The sequence below is a fragment of the Dysidea avara genome, chromosome 6 (genome assembly GCF_963678975.1).
Source record: "Dysidea avara chromosome 6, odDysAvar1.4, whole genome shotgun sequence".
NCBI classification, from domain to species: Eukaryota; Metazoa; Porifera; class Demospongiae; order Dictyoceratida; family Dysideidae; genus Dysidea; species Dysidea avara.
Window position 1 is genome coordinate 35,440,732 of NC_089277.1, and position 18,264 is coordinate 35,458,995.

At 40.5% G+C, this 18,264-nt stretch overlaps 1 protein-coding gene across 1 annotated transcript; it reads left to right on the plus strand.

Moving 5' to 3' along the window:
- Positions 1–948: 948 nt before the first annotated feature.
- On the plus strand, positions 949–14,541 carry LOC136258111 (talin-like). The gene is made up of 48 exons (XM_066051410.1): positions 949–1,137; positions 1,198–1,301; positions 2,768–2,842; positions 2,892–2,946; positions 3,038–3,251; positions 3,295–3,367; positions 3,601–3,678; positions 4,905–4,954; positions 5,218–5,281; positions 5,329–5,691; positions 5,741–5,817; positions 5,865–5,959; positions 6,016–6,101; positions 6,157–6,297; positions 6,346–6,509; positions 6,559–6,712; positions 6,769–7,137; positions 7,185–7,538; positions 7,582–7,824; positions 7,879–7,992; positions 8,047–8,181; positions 8,231–8,359; positions 8,410–8,546; positions 8,623–8,797; positions 8,848–8,967; positions 9,040–9,210; positions 9,261–9,421; positions 9,468–9,561; positions 9,726–9,938; positions 10,000–10,143; positions 10,203–10,364; positions 10,409–10,731; positions 10,781–10,913; positions 10,964–11,065; positions 11,114–11,284; positions 11,336–11,584; positions 11,643–11,762; positions 11,814–11,960; positions 12,007–12,363; positions 12,409–12,534; positions 12,586–12,702; positions 13,018–13,203; positions 13,251–13,355; positions 13,408–13,513; positions 13,563–13,693; positions 13,747–13,920; positions 13,972–14,154; positions 14,216–14,541. The coding sequence occupies exons 1-48, from the start codon at positions 1,002–1,004 to the stop codon at positions 14,453–14,455; spliced, it is 7,620 nt and encodes a 2,539-aa protein (XP_065907482.1). The 5' UTR covers positions 949–1,001; the 3' UTR covers positions 14,456–14,541.
- The last annotated feature ends 3,723 nt before the right edge of the window (positions 14,542–18,264 follow it).

Consider the following 18,264-nt stretch of genomic DNA (forward strand, 5'->3'; position numbering starts at 1 on the left):
AATACATGCCTGAAAAACCTCGGTCACATGCACAAAGACTGGTTCCAAAATTGAAAACCAGTGTGGGCATGGCAAGGAAATACAAAAATATAATGTTATAGCTACTTATACATCAAAATAAAATTAGACTACAAGTTCTAAGTAGGGCATAGCCACTCTCTGCAGTCGTTCTACTTAACCTTTTTCTTGTATGTAGATTACTAACTTGTATATTCAATTTGTTTTTTGTAATGTTTAACTACTGCATGTGTGTTTTCTTGTTTTTATATTGTTTTTTTGTAGGTGGTAGCTACCCCTATAGGCTTTGTTGCTTCCTGAACACCCACCTTTATTTGCCTTGTGGTGAAATAAATAGCTAATTAGTTAGCTAGATAAAAACTTCTAATAAATCTACGTAGCTAGGATTTTTCGAAAGGATCTTGACATCTCTTAAAAGAATCTTTAAGTTAGTAGGAATATCGTCATGACTCATGATCTATAAATCTATAGCTAGTCGGAATCCCACAAAAACTAATCAGAATAATAAAATTTTAATACAAACAAAATAAGAGGAACCCTGGAATCCGCAGAAAATTTCATGACGGATTCGGAATCTCGTCAACGGCACCGGATATCCGGCAATACTCCCATTATAAGATAGTGTCGCTTCCTCGATCTATTAATTTTTATGTTAATGTTAGCTATTATCTACTGACTAATTGTAACTAAGGTAAATGCGGGTATTTCCGGACAGCGCACAATTCCGGACACTTTGGCACCTTTACCAAGCTAGCCCAGGAACGAAACAACGGATTGCCTTGAAATTTCTGGTGTGAATAGCTATTCTTATAGGGATTATAAAAATCGAAAAGTGTGTTCTAGTTGATTCATTCTTGGGTGCTATACATAAAGTGTCCGGAATTGTGCGCTGTCCGGAAATACCCGCATTTACCTTACTTAGTTCCTTCACTGTCCCGTCCTGTTAGCTAATTGTCACACTTGAAGAGAGGAAAGGGGACAAGATGACGACCCTGTCACTTCGTATCAGCATTGTGAAGAGTAACAACATAAAAACCATGCTGTTTAACGACACTGTAGAAGTGCACGACGCGGTGAGCATCATCCGAGAGAGAGTACCAGACGCGGTTCATGGACAAGGTAAACTGCAGCTGAAACAACACCCCCTTCATGATCATCACAATTTTTGTTGCATTATAGCTGCTGATAATGAGTATGGACTGTTTAAACCTGACGAGGACCCTGTAAAAGGTCGCTGGCTAGAGCAAGGAAAGACTCTGGGCTACTACCATTTCAAGAATGGAGTGAGTCACGGTAGCTAGCTATGTATGATTATAATTAGCGGTTTCAGATCACACCGTCGATATAACCATTATACCTATATAACTAGCTAGCTATGATTAGTCTATGTCAGTACGTACGTAGCTATAGCTAATGCTTAACACCTTGAAAATGCTTAAGCCATACACCTTTTAATGCTTCATTGCTAACAGAGTACTTTCAACTAACCAAAGTTTAAATTTATTATAATTAGTCTAGCTATATGATATTTCTTTCGACTGAGTCATATAGGTAGCTACAGGTTGCCAGAGTCAGTCTTCACACAAGCGAACATCTTAGCTGGTATAGCTAGCTAGTACAATCATGTGCAACTTTTAATACGTATGGGGCCCCGAAGAAGAAAAAATGTGCCGATAGTAATGTGAAAATGCATTTTACCTTGTACGGTATACTTTGTGTAATAATGTATGTATAATTATTAGCTTTAGGTGTCTTACTAGAGATTTAATTAAAATGTACTAAATCAGCATAGAGGTTTAGCGACCATTATAGTGGACAAACATTAAATTTTTAATATGTGCACTAGGTCATACAGTTAATCTCTTAGCAAATGTTACTGCGGTGCCGTATTTTTAATGGGCAAGCGTGTATTCAAAATTCTATACACAGTCAGACATTTTGAGCAATATATAACAGATATAAAAATCTTGTTTATGGAATGATCTTTATAGTGGCAAATCTAGGATTTTTTTTTTTAAAGTTGGTAGCTATAGCTAAAAAATAAGGCACCTGAGTACATTTCTTCAGAAATTTTCGAGATTTCAGAAGCTTTGAGATTGGATTTTATGCTGCTTTCGGTTAGCAATATAATAATCCAATGCTTTTAACTGTAATTATTATAGCTAACTATAGGGCAAAAGTTATGACTAAAGAAAACCATCATTATTAAATGAGAAAACATGTAAATACATTACAATAATGATAAGACCTTGGTCTTGTGAGACCACAACTAGATTCTTTAAAGAGATCTGTGTGGGAACGGCAAGGTTAAACAAACAAAGAAACAAAAAAACCTAAACTATTACACACAAAAATAGAAAATTTGGTACATTTACTATAATTTTGACTGCTCTATTAGAGTATCTCGATCGTTTTTAATGTTCTGGGAGGTGAAAAGTAACATGTTGCTGAGAATTTAATTAATAGCTATGAATGGTGTTAGTTAAGTGTAATTGCATGCGTACTACTGACATACAGTGGTATATAGTTGTTTGTTATGACAAATTGTCAATACAACAGTAATGAAGCTAGTTAGACTGCCACAAAGCTAAATTTAAAAGGGGGTTTCTGTCAAAACTACAAAAACCCATCTAGATCTACCACTGTTTACAAACCCAGAATTTTAAATAGTCTTTATTATAAATGGTCTGAAATTGCCACTAGTGGATGGTGTTAGGGTATTATAAAAAAATACTGATTATTGTGGTAGGATTTATTAGAGTATCGTAAGAAGATTAGGCCCTTACGTGTGAAGACACTGGACGATACTCAGAAAATGATATTGGTAAGATATAATAGCATTAAGTATCATGTTATTACTTGATGTATACTAGGTGGATGACAGTCTAAATGTTGGGGAACTGATCAAGACTTGCTGTTTACGGATTGGTGAGTAGGGGATGTGGTCATTTAGTTGTACAATCCAACAATACCTTTATTCCATTGGTGGGCTATAATAAGACATATTATATTGTTACAGGATTGAGTAATCCTGAGGAGTTCTCATTCTCCTTGGATGAGGGTAGCTCAGCTGCTGCTGAACAGAAGACAAAGACTAGTACTATTGTCAGGGACCAGAAGAAGTTGGATGCTATGAAGAAGCGTCTTCATACAGATGATGAACTGGCCTGGCTGAACCATGACAAATCACTACGGGAACAAGGGATTGATGAAACACAGATGCTTGTTCTAAGGTTAGTCACTACTTTGCAGCTACCGCAACCAATGACTCTTTAGGAAAAAGTTTCACTTCTCTGATCAGAATGTTGACCACAACGATCCTGTACAACTCAACCTCTTGTTTCATCAGGTGTGTGTGTATGTGTGTGTGTGTGTGTGTGTGTGTGTGTGTGTGTGTGTGTGTGTGTGTGTGTGTGTGTGTGTGTGTGTGTGTGTGTGTGTGTGTGTGTGTGTGTGTGTGTGTGTGTGTGTGTGTGTGTGTGTGTGTGTGTGTGTGTGTGTGTGTGTGTGTGTGTGTGTGTGTGTGTGTGTGTGTGTGTGTGTGTGGTGAGTGTGTGAGTGTCATCATCCTGTCTGTCATAGTCACATGATGGTATTCTCAATGGAAGTCACCCAACAACCAAAGATGAAGCTGTACAATTTGCAGCTCTGCAGTGCCAAGTGAGATATTATTATGTAGTTAAGTGTGCATTACATGTTAGTGTACATTATTGCCTTATTGTCAATCCTGGGAGGTGTATGCATACAGTGTGCGTGTGTGTGTGTGTGTGTGTGTGTGTGTGCGTGCATGCGTGTGTGTGTGTGTATGTGCGTGTGTAAGTGCATGTGTGTGTTGTGTATGTGTGTGTGTGTGTGTATGTGTGTAGTGTGTGTTGTGTGTAGTGTGTGTGTGTGCGTGTGCGTGTGCGTGTGCGTGTGTGTGTGTGTGTGTGTGTGTGTGTGTGTGTGTGTGTGCACGTGTGTGTAGTATGTATGTATGTAAGTGTGTAGTGTATAGTATTGATTCTAGTTTCCAGTAGCTGCATGACATGTTTATGTTTAGCAGCCTACTATGAGCCTAGCTGATTAACAAGATATTTAAACCAATGTCATATTTTCACATTGTTTTGTTAGTGCAAACATATCACACAACTATATCTTCCCAGAGCACTTAGTGATGGAGCTTTTAACAGCATGATGTTAATCTTTGCAAAATTATTTGATAACCTTTTTATCATGGCACCAAAAATAGTCGCAAATTGAAAAAATTTAGTGAATGTCCTCAAATGCTAAACTTTATGTCTCGCCATAGAAACCCACCATAATTGTATGGTGGTCAGCAATTTAGCTGTGGTTCTCCATAATAATTATCCTTATTCCATTTCTTAAATTAAATCAAACTGCTGGGGGGTTGCAATTGTTTTTGCTTGGAAAGTAGTGGAGCAAACCAGATCCACATCCCTAGTATGATTTTCTTCAATACTTTACATGTTTATATTTAACTATAAATCTCTCTCCGTTCAAAACAGGGAACTTGGCTGTTGATTACGTACATAGCCTTTAATAATATTTCAGGCGGTTACGTACATAGCCTTTAATAATATTTCAGACGTGACTGCTCTCAGATTTTGTTACACAGCACAATAATCCTAGCTGTTGTTTATAGTTAACAAAACACATAACATGTTAACATGTGTTGGGACTACATGTTATCAAAAGATGTCATGTATCACTGTTGGTCTGAACCCAGAAACATTGTAAGCATATTGTACTGCTTACATCAGTCACACCATTTACACTATAAACAGTGTGCATACTACATTACACAATACACAATACGTAAACACACTATACTCACCACACATATACTATTATGCATTAACCCTATAATAATATTTTCTCAATAGATGCAGTTTGGTAATCACAATGAGGCTAAACACAAGCCAGGATTTCTGGAGTAAGTAATACCTTTTAGGGCTTGTATGTAGTCAGACCCAGTAGCCCATGCCACTAATATGTATTTGGTTGTGTTGTAAACTTGTAGTGTATCAGTAGTGCAAAATGATAGTTTGGCAGATCAAAGTGACAAACAGTTAGTAGGTTCAACTTTGAATTTGGCAAAATTACTTTCAATTTCAACTATCTTTATTCTGCATGCCAAACTTAATCCCACTAGAAGAATTTTAAATCATTTAGGCACATTTTTATATGGTGGTGTAGGCTTAAGAAGTTTCTACCACGAGAATATGTCAAGATCAAAGGGATTGAGAAATCCATTTTTGCTGTAAGCTGAGGTGTGTCTATAGTAGTGTTGCTATGGTGATGACATAGGAACATCGTAAACTATACAATATGTCAGAACTCAATGCAAAGTTACGTTACATCCAGCTATGTCGATCGTTGAGAACTTATGGAGTAACTTTCTTCCTTGTTAAAGACAAGATGAAGGGACGTCATCGTCTTGTACCTTGTCTCCTTGGCATCAGTAAGAAGTCTGTCATGAAAGTGGATGAGAATACCAAACAAGTATTAAAAACATGGCCATTGACGGCAGTGCATTGGTGGAATGCCTCTCCTAATGCCTTCACACTGGACTTTGGTGACCATTCTGGAGGTTGTTACTCGGTACAGACCACTGAAGGAGAAACTATATCACAATTAATTGCTGGATACATTGATATCATTATTAAAAAGGTTTTTTGTTGGTTAGCTAATATGACACAATGATTAATTTGTTAACTAGCATCCAGCCATTCACAAACAACTTGATTCTGATGATGAAGAAAGTATCATTAGTGAATTCCAAGTTGGTGGAATAAGGTAAGGAAAATTCCACATACTGAAGAATGTGTTACATATTGCTGCAGGGCAGACATGACATCACTCATAGCTGGTGGACAAGGCATGGGCTCAGAAGAGGGTGTGGTCCATCATGGCGAAATACAGAGTGTTAAACAAGACAGTATGTATTCTAATATATTAGAGCAAGATATGACATGCATGTACATGCACACACAGACCAGCTACAGGTACATCTGAATGAAGGAGCCCAACATGGAATCATGACAGGAAGTGGAGCTTACCGGGAATACCCCAAAGGAATGGTAAACCTTCCCCCTACTTCTGGGGAAATTGTGTCATACGCATACTTTGCTGTAGGGACCAGTGAAGGGACAACTATTAGAAGCACAGAAGAAACTACAGGCAAACTTAGATGGTGCTCTTGAGATTTGTAATACAGTGTTGACCGAATGTGAAACTTCAACCGACCTGTCTCCCATTGCAGGGGGCACTGATAGTGTATGTTACCTTAGTTACTGAAGATGCAATATAATGTATTTGGAACAGGAATTGGCTGCTTTGGGACAAAACAGTATGAATGTTGCCCAACAGAATGTCAGCTCTGCCTTGTCAGCCATTTTGGCATCAACTGCTGCCCTAGTAACACTAACTGGTACAGGAGATCCTTCAGACATCAATTACACTGCAGCTGGAGCTGCTGTCACTACTATGTAAGTGACAAGGTGTATGAGCTTGTAACCCTTACTGGTTGCCTTGTAGTTCTACTAACTTAACTGCACTGGCTAAAGCCTGTCGGCTGATTGCTGCTTTAAAGGGACACAGCAGAGGTAGTGATGACTTGTTGGATGCTACTAGAAAACTAGCCTCAGCCACTGCAAACTTGCTAAACTTAGCTCAGCCAGAAAAACTAGAGGTAACTAACTCATTGATCTTGCTGTATCAGTGTAAATGCTTCCTTCTGATAATTAGCACAGACAGGAGTTGCTGAAGGGTGCAGTAGAAATGGCTGAAACAGGTGGTTACCTGTTACTATTGGCTGGAAGTTGTGAAGTGGACAAAAAGACACAAGATGAATTAGTAACTATGGCTAAAGCCATAACCACAGCAACAGCAGTACTTGTAAACAATGCTCAGATAGTTGCTCAGAAGTGTGAAGACCAAGCTCTCCAAAATCAAGTCATGAATGCTTGTAAACTGACCACTATGGCCACACAGGCTCTGAATACATGCACCAAAGTGCTGGCTCCATGTATAGACAGTAAACTGTGCCAAGAGCAGCTCATGGAGGCATGTAAACTGGTCACTGCAGCTGCTGAAAAGATTGTGATGTTTGCACAGGTGTGTATCTGTCTGTATGTGTGTGATGATTTCACTACTACCTTCAGGTGAACTGTGGAGATGATGCATTCAAAGATTTTGGAGCAGCTGCTCGTGCCGTCACTGAGGCACTAAATTCTCTCATTAACCAAATAAGTGATGGACATAGTCTGGCTGAGTCACAGAAGTATGATGAAGCTTGTGAAACCATACTGGAATCTACAGAGATGTTGGTTGGCTCAATGGGCAATGCTCAGGAGATGGTTAAACAAGCTAAGTTAATAGCTGAAGCCACATCAATGCTGGTTAGAGCTATAAGGGCAGAGTCGGATGGGCAAATGGATGCCGATGCTCGACGTTGTCTCCTTGACTCTGCCAAAAACCTTGCTGATGCTACATCTCGTATGGTTGAGGCTGCCAAGGTAATCATCACCTGATAAAGTTTGGTTGTATGGCCATTGTTAGGGTGCTGCTCATGATCCAAATAATATTGCTGCACAAGAGGCTCTTCACAAGGCTGCTGAAGGTGTTTGTATGATCACTAATACTACTGCAAGTGTTGCATTGAAGAAGAAAGCTATTAAGAAACTAGTAATTGCAGCAAAACAGACTGGTGTCATTGCTACACAGTGTATAGCAGCTGCTCAAGGGGCCGGAGCCTCTAACAGAAATGATGCCTCTCAGCAGCAACTGATAAACCATTGCAAAGTAAGCTAGTGTGTCACAAGATCTACGTATGAAACCATGATTACATCACTACAGTCAGTGGCAGAGCAGATCAGCAGATTGGTCCAATCTGTTACAACAAGTGTGAATAATCCTGACAGTGCCAGTGCTCAACTTGGTCTAATTAATACCTCCCAATCCATGATAGCAGTATGTCATGATGTCTGTCATCACATTGTAATCATGTGTGTTGTGTCCCATTAGCCGGCTGGAAAAATGATTGCTGCAGCTAAGGGTGCTATGCCTACAGTGGGTGATCAATCTGCTGCTCTCCAATTAGGGAACTTTGCCAAATTAATGGCAGCTACACTTGCTGAACTGTGTACAGCATCTACTAAGGTGGTTGTGGCTGTGTGTAGATCACATGATCATAAGTACCTCCCACTAGGCTGCAGAAGTGTGTGACAGTTTAGAAATAGACAGTGCAATAGATTTAGTCAAGGGTTTGTCACATGATCTTACTAAGATGCAGAAGGAAGCTAAGGAAGGCAAACTACTGTTGTTGCCTGGAGAATCAGTGAGTGATCCACTATAGTATAATATCAACTGTAATGCTGTCATTATTAGCCTGAGAGCTGTGCACTGGATTTGGGAGCTATCAGCAAGACTGTCGGTTCATGTATGGCTCAGTTTTTAACAGCTGTTAGCCAAGCAATTGAGTCCTATGCTGGAACAGCTGCCTGGGACACCGCTAATGCCTTGAAGTTAGTAGGTCATGTGATCTGATGTTGATCATGTGATCCTTGTTGTATGATGCATGATGTTGATCATATGATGCAGGGTGCTGGCTGGAGCAGTGAGGGGTGTGGCCGCAGGATCAAAGGACAAGTCAACACAGAAATATATTTTGACAACAGCTCAAAAATTAATGGATCAAACAGTGGCCCTGATTACAGAGGCTAAATATGCTGTAGAAAATCCAACACAACCCAATATGCAAATGAGACTGGCTCAGGTGATGCATTGTCATGCCCATGCTCAAATATTGACTGTCAGTTACTACAGGCAGCAAAGGCTGTGTCCCAGGCTCTTAACACTGTAGTTAACTGCTTGCCTGGAACTAGGGACGTAGACCAAGCCATCAAGAGTATTGCAATTGCCAGCCAGGCTCTGCAGAGCAAAGAGGTCTGTTATTGTTTTGTACTTGATTGATTGATGGTGTACTCCAATCTCTATTTCACATTCTTCCCATTTCAGTTCCCTTGTGCCAAAGGTGAAACTTACCAAGTACTACAAAGCAAACTTAGTGCAGCAGCTGCCAGTCTCAACATAGCTAGCAATGAATTAGTATCTGGTTCCCATGGTACTCCTGAACAGCTGGCTATAGTGTCCGCCGATATTGCTACCAAATTCCAAGAATTGCTAATTGTAAGTAATATTGTATTTATTGCAAAAGATAAGTGACATACAACCTTCAGGCTGGCCTCACACTGGTGGGAAATTCCGAAGACCAAGACGTTCAGAACTCCATTATTGGATATCTTCGCTCCATTTCAGTAACTACTAGTAAACTGCTATTAGCTGCTAAAGGACTCAGTGTTGATCCTAATGCTCCAAATGTACTGGCAGCTGCAGCCCGGTAACTTCACAACATGATATGATAATGTATCATGTGATCATACTAGGGCTGTAACGGATTCAATCAATTCACTGCTCAACAATTGTTCCACCTTCAGACCAGGCCAGAAAGAGTGTGATAATGCTCTTCGTAACATTGAGGTCTGTTTTGTGCCTTTGTGTGAGTGTGTGTGTCTGTTTGTGTGTAGTGGGTGCGTAATGTGTGTGTGTGTGTGCTCACTGTACATATGTGTCACTGTTTCCACTTCACTGAATGTGCGTATGTCACTGTTATATACTCACGCTATTACATGACTTATACATAGGTGATTGCCGCATTGTTGGACAGACCCAATGAGCCAGTCAATGAGTTCACCTATTTTGACTGTATGGATACAATTGTGCAGAAATCTAAATTGTTGGAAGAGACTGGAACACTCATTACTACACATGCTAAGAATGTAGACTATGACCAGTTTGGTAAAGTTGTTAATACCACATCTGAAGCTGTTTGTCAACTGACCGAAGCTGCTGCCCAGGTGTGTCACCACTACCCTCTGTCTGGATCACACTGTGTTTCATTTGTTACCCACTGTGTAGGCAGCTTACTTGATTGGCATAGCTGATCCCACCAGTACCAGTACCACTCCAGGGATAGTAGACCAGTCACAGATTGCTAGAGCCAATCATGCTATCAGTATGACTTGCCAGAGTCTGCTCAACTCCGACTCCTCCCAGCATCAGGTAGCCATAATGCATGGGTGTGGATGAATTATGTGCCTGCTATCCCATGTGATCCACAGGTGCTGTCTGCTGCCTCAGTGATAGCTAAGCACGCGAGTATTTTGTGTAATACTTGTAAATTGGCTTCTGTAAAAACTAGCAATCCAGTTGCCAAACAACACTTTGTACATGCAGCTAAAGATGTAGCCAACAGTACAACCACCTTGATAAAGAATATCAAGGTAAAAACTGATTGTGTTATCAAGTTATTGATCCTTCTTGTTAGGCACTTGCTGGACAAATGACACCAGAGAACAGAGAAGCTTGTTCTCAGGCCACTAAGCCAATCGTAAAAGCAGTGGAAGCTTTAACTACATTTGCATCATCTCAAGAATTTTCCAGTATTCCTGCTAAGACCAGTGCTCAGGCTCACAAGGCACAAGAGCCAATAATATCATCCGGCAAAGGCGTGATCAAGGCCAGCACTAGTTTGTTGACCACATCAAAGAGTTTGGCAATCAACACAAATGATGCTGCCACTTGGCAGTTACTGGCCAGCCATTCAAAGGCAATCAGTGAATCTACCAAAGCTCTGCTCAGCGCTATGAAGTATGTATTGTTGTGATAGTGATGTAGTAATCATGGATATGGTTACTAGGGAGAAATGTCCAGGACAGAAGGAGTGTGAAGAAGCCATAAGAGTGGTCAACAGCACAATTAATATGTTGGACCAGGCAGTACTTGCTGGATTATCACAAAGTCTCAAACCAAACACCTCATCCACCCACCAGGTAAACTGTAGCTGTATCTACAAGCGGTTGTCATGGTGAAGTACTTGTAGGGATTACTGGAGCAACTAGTTGAGAGTATCAATGTCATCAAGGGAGCTATTGAGCCAATCAAAGTTGCCGCTAACACTGCAGCAGAGAAAATTGGTCACCAGGTATAGTATGCATGGTGATGATACTTCATGTGATAGACATCATGTCAGGTGATGGCTATGATGAACATGTTTCCGGGATTAGCTGAGTCAGCTATTGGACTAGCTAGTAAGACCCCATCATCCCAGCAACAAACAATGTTACTAGAGCAAACTAAAAGTCTGGCTGTGATAGTCATACAACTGCTGTATGCTGTACAAGAATCTGGGGGAAATCCCAAGGTGTAGTTGCCATAATGAACTGGAAGAATGTATGGTGCTGTTTATTGCTAGGCAACAGAGGCATACAAGAAGACAGAGGAAGCAGCAGAGAATGCACAGGAAGCAGTTAGAAACCTCACAAAGACTGTTAAACAACTTGGAGGAGATACTAGCTGGGTGTCAACTATATTGGAGGATGTTATCAAGGTGATGGAGAAGATTGATGATGGCCACAATTTCACAGTGGAGAAGACATCTGTTGGCTACCAGACATCAATGTTGCAGCTATGCCATAGTTTGGCCAAGAATTTGCAAGACCTGGTAAATACTCTGGGGATATTTACTGTACATGTGTACTATACCATTGTTGTTACCACAGACACTGAAGGGTACATCTTCTCCAGAAGAAACGGCTGGTATATGTCAAGTGATTTCAGCCAATTACACCGAGTTAGTTGTGTCCACCCAAGGAGCACTGGCTACTACAGAATCAGAAGATGTATGTTGAAACCTGTTGGAAACATCACAATGCAGTACCACACTTTTACAGGCATCGCAGAAGCTACGTTCCAACATTCATGCAGTCGGTGATTCTACAATAGATCTACTTCACTGTATGGTAAACTCTCAGATTGCTCCTGATGATGCACAAGCAATCAAGGACCTTAATGACGCATCGAAAGTGTTAGCTGAAAAGGTGCTGTCTGTCTGTCTGTAAGTATTGTTACCCTGCTACACATTAGTTGTCATACGTCATCACCATGCTGAAGGCAGCTAGTAAGGGAACACAAGCTTGTAATGAAGCCATATCAACAATCAATGGTATTATGGGTGAGCTTGAAACCATGGCAATGTTTGCCACTGCTGGAGCCCTCAACAGTGAGGATGGGTCAAAGGGAAACATTGCTCTAAACAAAGAAGAGATCTTGAAAACTGCCAAAATTCTTGTAGAAGACACAAAATGCTTGGTAAACAGTGCTAAGGGATCACAAGAACAACTAGCTCAAGCAGTACATGCTGCAGTTAACACTATTTCTCAAGAAGCAGAGGCTGTGAAACTGGGAGCCATTGCTCTGGGTTCTGATGATTTTGACGCTCAGGTGATCTTGAGTGATAAATAATTTAGTAGTCAAGGTTACACACAGGTACTGTTGCTGAATGCTGTGAGAGATGTTGCTAATGCTCTCTCTAATTTGATTGATACAACACAAGCAGCATCTGGTAAGAGTATTAATGACCCAGCCATGGAACAGCTGAAGACTTCAGCTAAGGTGAGCCTAGCACTGTTCTAGTATACTAAAACATACTGTTGTGATAATTAGGATATGGTGACTGGGGTCAGTGCACTTTTAAAGACTGTGAAGGATATTGAAAGTGAGACAAGCAAAGGGCTCAGGTCCCTGGAGAATGCCATCGATGCTATTAATGAAGGATTGAAGGTATTGCTGCTATGGTAACCTGTGTACTAGTATTGATAACTCAGTACAAAATAATTATGTTAAAAGCTGTGACTCTCCCTTGAGACCAATTAGTGACAAACATGCAATTGATTAATTTTATGTTAGTGAACCATAAATCGGTTTTGTAACATAAAAAGTTCCCCAAGTGTAATCAGATGCAACACAATAGGTAATACTCAAGTTAGTCCAACTTTTCAAGTTGGACACCAGTTACCCAGTGTGTGTGTGTGTGTGTGTGTGGGGGGGGGGGGGGGGGGGGTAAGTACATTATTACCTCTGCTCCCATACCTACAGGAGTACGAGTCAGATAATGCCCCTAAAAGAGATGCTCTACCTGAGGACCTTGTCCGTGCTACTAAGGGAGTCACCTTGTCTACAGCTAAAGCTGTGCAGGCAGGGTCATCATACCGGCAAGAGGACATTATGGCTTGTGCTAACATGGGTAGTAAAGCACTAACTAATATGATGGTGATATGCAAGGTGTGCTCAGTGTGAAAAATGTTTCTGGCTTATAATTACAGCAATAGGGTACTGCTGCTCATTCGGAAAGTCCCAAGCTTAAGCGTAGAGCGATGGCTACTGGGAAGCACTGTGCTGTTAGTTATTGTAAACTATTAGAGCAAGTACATTTTGTAAGTGTTAATGTCATGGATATCATAGTAATATGGTTATGTTGGGTTGTAGATTGTCCAAAAGCCAACCTACCAAGCTAAACAACAGCTAGCTGAGTTGTCACGAGAAGTAGCACAGAATGTAGCACAGATGGTGCATTGTGCAGAAATATTGAAAGGTGGGTGGGACTAGATCAGGTGATTAATATGTTGTGATCATTATCGCAGGATCTGATTGGGTGGATGTTAAAGATCCTACTGTTGTTGCTGAAACAGAATTGCTTAACGCAGCTGCTGCCATTGAAGATGCTGCTAAGAAACTGGAACGGTTGGAACAGATACAGCCTCGACCAGAAGCTGTAAGCTCTAACAGATTATAAAGACACTCTGTTATGTTGCTCTGTGTAATAAGGATTTGACATTTAATGAGCAAATTGTTGAGGCTGCTAAGAGTATTGGCAAGGCAACTTCTGCTCTTGTCAAAGCTGCCACAGCTGCTCATCGGGAGTTAGTAGATCAGGGAATGCTGAAAGTTTTTGAAGCAGAAAGTGATGACAGCCAATGGTCTGAAGGTCTTGTATCAGCTGTAAGTATTTGTAAATGTTAGTAGAGTGTATTAATTAGAGTAATATCACAGGCTAAACTTGTTGCTGCAGCAACTAGTAGTTTATGTGAAGCAGCTAATCTTGTTTTAACTGGAGGTGTTATTGAGGATAAACTGATTGCTGGGGCTAAAGCAGTGGCTAGCTCCACTGCTCAACTACTGATGGCTTGTCAGGTGAAAGCTGAGGCTCGATCTGAGAACAACAAACGATTACAGGTTTGTATGTCTACATCACTTGAGCTATTGTATTAATGCATGTTTGTCATTATATACATAGTTGGCTGGATCTGCAGTCAAGAAAGCAACAGAGGCATTAGTTAGGGCAGCACGCAATGCCTCCCAAGAAGTTACACATGATCTGAACATAAATCAGCCAAAGTCAGCCATCCAGCAGATGATGCTCAAGCTTGAGGCTCAAGCAGCAATAAACAAAAAGGAGCGTGAGCTACATGAGGCCAAACAACGACTTAAGGCTATTCGAATGCAATTTAATCATCCCCAACATAGCCAAACTTGAACTATGGGCTGAACAAAGCTAACTGTTATTGTACTGTTCATTGTATGTATTTGAATTTTATTGTAAGTGATCAGGTGTAGTATAAAAGAAATTGGTCCTTTTTCACCTGCGTGGTTAGTACTTAGTAAGTATTGGCCATGCATACGCCATATCAGGACACTGTAAACACTCTGGATTGCTCCTTGACTACTTGGCTGCACATATGTATACCACATTGATCCATCCTTTTATCCTTAGTCAGTCCAAACTGAGCAAAGAATCCTTGCTCCACCAAATTAGACATTACACAGCAGTAAATATGGTTGATGGAAGGTGGTGTATCAAACTTATACATAGTAACAAAAAGGTAAGTATTAATTAACTTTGTTGGCATGAAGATTTTGACATAAATTTATTAAAACGTTGAGCAATTTGTGTTGTTGGTAGAACACAAATTAGTCAACAACATGCTTGAGAATCTTGATCAGTGAAAAATAAACTAAGAATACAGTGGAATTTCAGTTATCTGAACTCTTTGGGGTGAGGGGTGGTCCATAAGCCTGAAAAGTTCATATCTCAGAAACTGCATAAATAAACATTTTGCAGTATTCAACTACCCCAATAGAGCAGTCACTACTCTAATAGAGCAGTCATTTCTGTAGTATCCAATGACTGTATCTGGAAAACTGAGGTTCCATTGTATATAAATTGTTGTGTAGAAGAATCAGTGCAATAGGCTAAATTTATGAAGACTAACTTTGGCAGCATGCACACATGCAGCCATTTTGAGTGCTAAAGATGGTGGGAGAGTGGGCATATCTACTGACTTACAACTCCTTATGTTGCCAGAGAAGTATACACATAATATAAACATATTAGTGCATATAACTGTACTAGTAAAATGTGCCAATAGTAATAGTTGCTTTTTTTTTAATGTAAGTAGAAGGATTACCACTACTTGTAGTGGACATGTAAACAGTAAAGTATCGGTGCAGCTACCCATAATACTTTCTTCATGTATGGCATTGCAAATAGTTCATGTAAAAGATATCAAATCCAAGGAGTTGTAATACACAACTGAGTTAGCAACAAGCTTAATTTGTGCTGCTATATACAAATGTGTTGCTCATCTGTGAATTTTGTACTATAGCTGGTTAAAGGGACAGGTCACCTGTTTTCTACTTTTTAAAGAAAATACCTAAAATATTATGCATTGAGCAACAGATTCACATTCACCAAAGCTATTGAATAAGTGCAAAAGTGTGTGTGTGTGCATGTGTGTGTGCATGTGTGTGTGCATGTGTGTGTGCATATGTGTGGGAGGGGGGGTAAGCATAGCCAAGTGGTTAGGGTGTCCGCCTGGTAATTGAAAGGTTCCAGGTTTGATTTCCAGCTGGACCACTTTGGTGTTGCTGTTGTTTCCTTGAGCAAGAAACTTTACTCACATTGTTTCAGTCTACCCAGTTGTTAAAATGGGGACCTGGTGGCCCGGTGCCAACTAGAGAAACAGCCCACTCAGCTGTAATATCAATGGGTACCTGGTGTAAACTGGGGAAGCAAATGCTCAACTGTCCATGTCTCATATAGTAGTTGAAGGGACTTTGGGGTACCCACACCTTCACCTGTGAGACCTGGTACAGCCTGCTGCAGGTTACTAGTCCTGCCCCAGGAGGGCATACCTGCGCTGACTCATAGCACCTGAGTAGTGCACAGGTGCCCCAGTGCTGGTCACTGGGCAGCGTGACCGCATAGCGGCAGCTGAAGGCCTTTGTGTGTGTGTGTGTGTGTGTGCGTGTGTGTGTGCGTGCATGCGTGCGCGTGGGATAGTTCAGCTAGAAGAAATCACCCTGTAAAGAGATAGTTCAGCTAGAAGAAATCACCTTGTAGAATTCAGCTACAAACAAATCTCCCTGTAGAGAGATCAGCTAGAAGAAGTTACCTTGTAGAGAGTTCAGCTACAAAGAAATCATCATGTAGAGAGTTCAGCTGCAAAAAAATCACCTGTAGAGAGTTCAACTACAAACAAATCTCCCTGTAGAGAGATCAGCTAGAAGAAGTTCCTTGTAGAGAGTTCAGCTTCAAACAAATCACCCTGTAGAAAGATCAGCTAGAAGAAGTCACCTTGTATAGAGAGTTCAGTTACAAAGAAACCACCATGTAGAGAGCTCAGCTACAAACTAGTGACCTTGTAGAGACATCAGCTAGAAGAAGTTACCTTGTAGAGAGTTCAGCTACAAGGTGATTTCTTCTAGCTGAACTATCTCTCTACAGGGTGATTGTTTGTAGCTGAATTCTGTACAGGTGATTTGTTTGCTGCTGAGCTCTTTACAGAATGGTTTCTTTGTAGCTGAACTCTCTACAAGGTAACTTCTTCTAACTGATCTTTCTACAAGGCAATTTGTTTGTGGCTGAATTTTCTACAGGGTGATTTCTTTGCAGCTGAACTCTCTACATGATGATTTCTTTGTAGCTGAACTCTCTACAAGGTAACTTCTTCTAGCTGATCTCTCTACAGGGAGATTTGTTTGTAGCTGAACTCTCTATATGATGGTTTCTTTGTAGCTGAACTCTCTGCAAGTTAACTTCTTCTATTGATCTCTCTACAGGGCGATTTGTTTGTAGCTGAATTCTACAAGGTGATTTCTTCTAGCTGAACTATCTCTTTCCATAGTTGCATGAACTACCTACATGGTAACTTCTTCTAGCTGATCTCTCTACAGGGTGATTGTTTGTAGCTGAATTCTGTACAGGTGATTTGTTTGCAGCTGAGCTCTTTACAAAATGGTTTCTTTGTAGCTGAACTCTCTACAAGGTAACTTCTTCTAACTGATCTTTCTACAGGGTGATTTGTTTGTAGCTGAACTATCTACAAGGTAATTTCATCTAGCTGATCTCTCTACAGGGTGATTTGTTTGTAGCTGAATTCTGTACAGGTGATTTGTTTGCAGCTGAGCTCTTTATAGAATAGTTTCTTTGTAGCTGAACTCTCTACAAGGTAACTTTTTCTAGCTGATCTCTCTACAGGGAGATTTGTTTGTAGCTGAACTCTGTACAGGTGATTTGTTTGAAGCTGAACTCTCTAAAAGAAATTTTTCTTTGTAGTTGAACTCTCTACAAGGTAACTTCTTCTAGCTGATCTCTCTACAGGGTGATTTGTTTCTAGCTGAACTATCTACAAGATAACTTCTTCTAGCTGATCTCTCTATAGGGTGATTTGTTTGTAGCTGAATTCTGTATAGGTGATTTGTTTGCAGCTGAGCTCTTTACAAAATGGTTTCTTTGTAGCTGAAGTCTCTACAAGGTAACTTCTTCTAGCTGATGTCTCTACAGGGCAACTAGTTTTTAGCTGAATTCTTTACATGGTGGTTTCTTTGTAACTGAACTCTCTACAAGGTAATCTCTTCTAGCTGATCTCTCTACAGGGAGATTTGTTTATAGCTGAACTCTCTACATGATGGTTTCTTTGTAGCTGAACTCTCTGCAAGGTAACTTCTTTTATTGATCTCTCTACAGGGCGATTTGTTTGTAGCTGAACTCTCTACATGCTGGTTTCTTTGTAGCTGAACTCTAAGGGTGATTTCTTCTAGCTGAACTATCTCTTTCCATAGTTGCATGAACTCCCCACAAGGTAACTTCTTCTAGCTGATCTCTCTACAGGGTGACTTGTGTGTAGCTGATCTCTATAAAGGTTCCTTGTTTCTAGCTGATCTCTTGAATTCTCTTCAGGGTGACTGCTCTATTAGGATGACTGCTCTATTAGAGTATCTCGATCTCGCACTTGCTGCACCAAGTTGGATTTCGTGTTATAACTCCGTGGCTTTAAGTCTGAT

Excerpts from the sequence above, each read along its gene's own strand:
- LOC136258111 (XM_066051410.1), top strand. The coding sequence starts at position 1,002 with ATGACGACCCTGTCACTTCGTATCAGCATTGTGAAGAGTAACAACATA. Across the intron at positions 8,798-8,847 it reads TGCAAATGAGACTGGCTCAG|GCAGCAAAGGCTGTGTCCCA; the intron begins GTGATGCATTGT and ends CAGTTACTACAG. Across the intron at positions 8,968-9,039 it reads AGGCTCTGCAGAGCAAAGAG|TTCCCTTGTGCCAAAGGTGA; the intron begins GTCTGTTATTGT and ends TTCCCATTTCAG.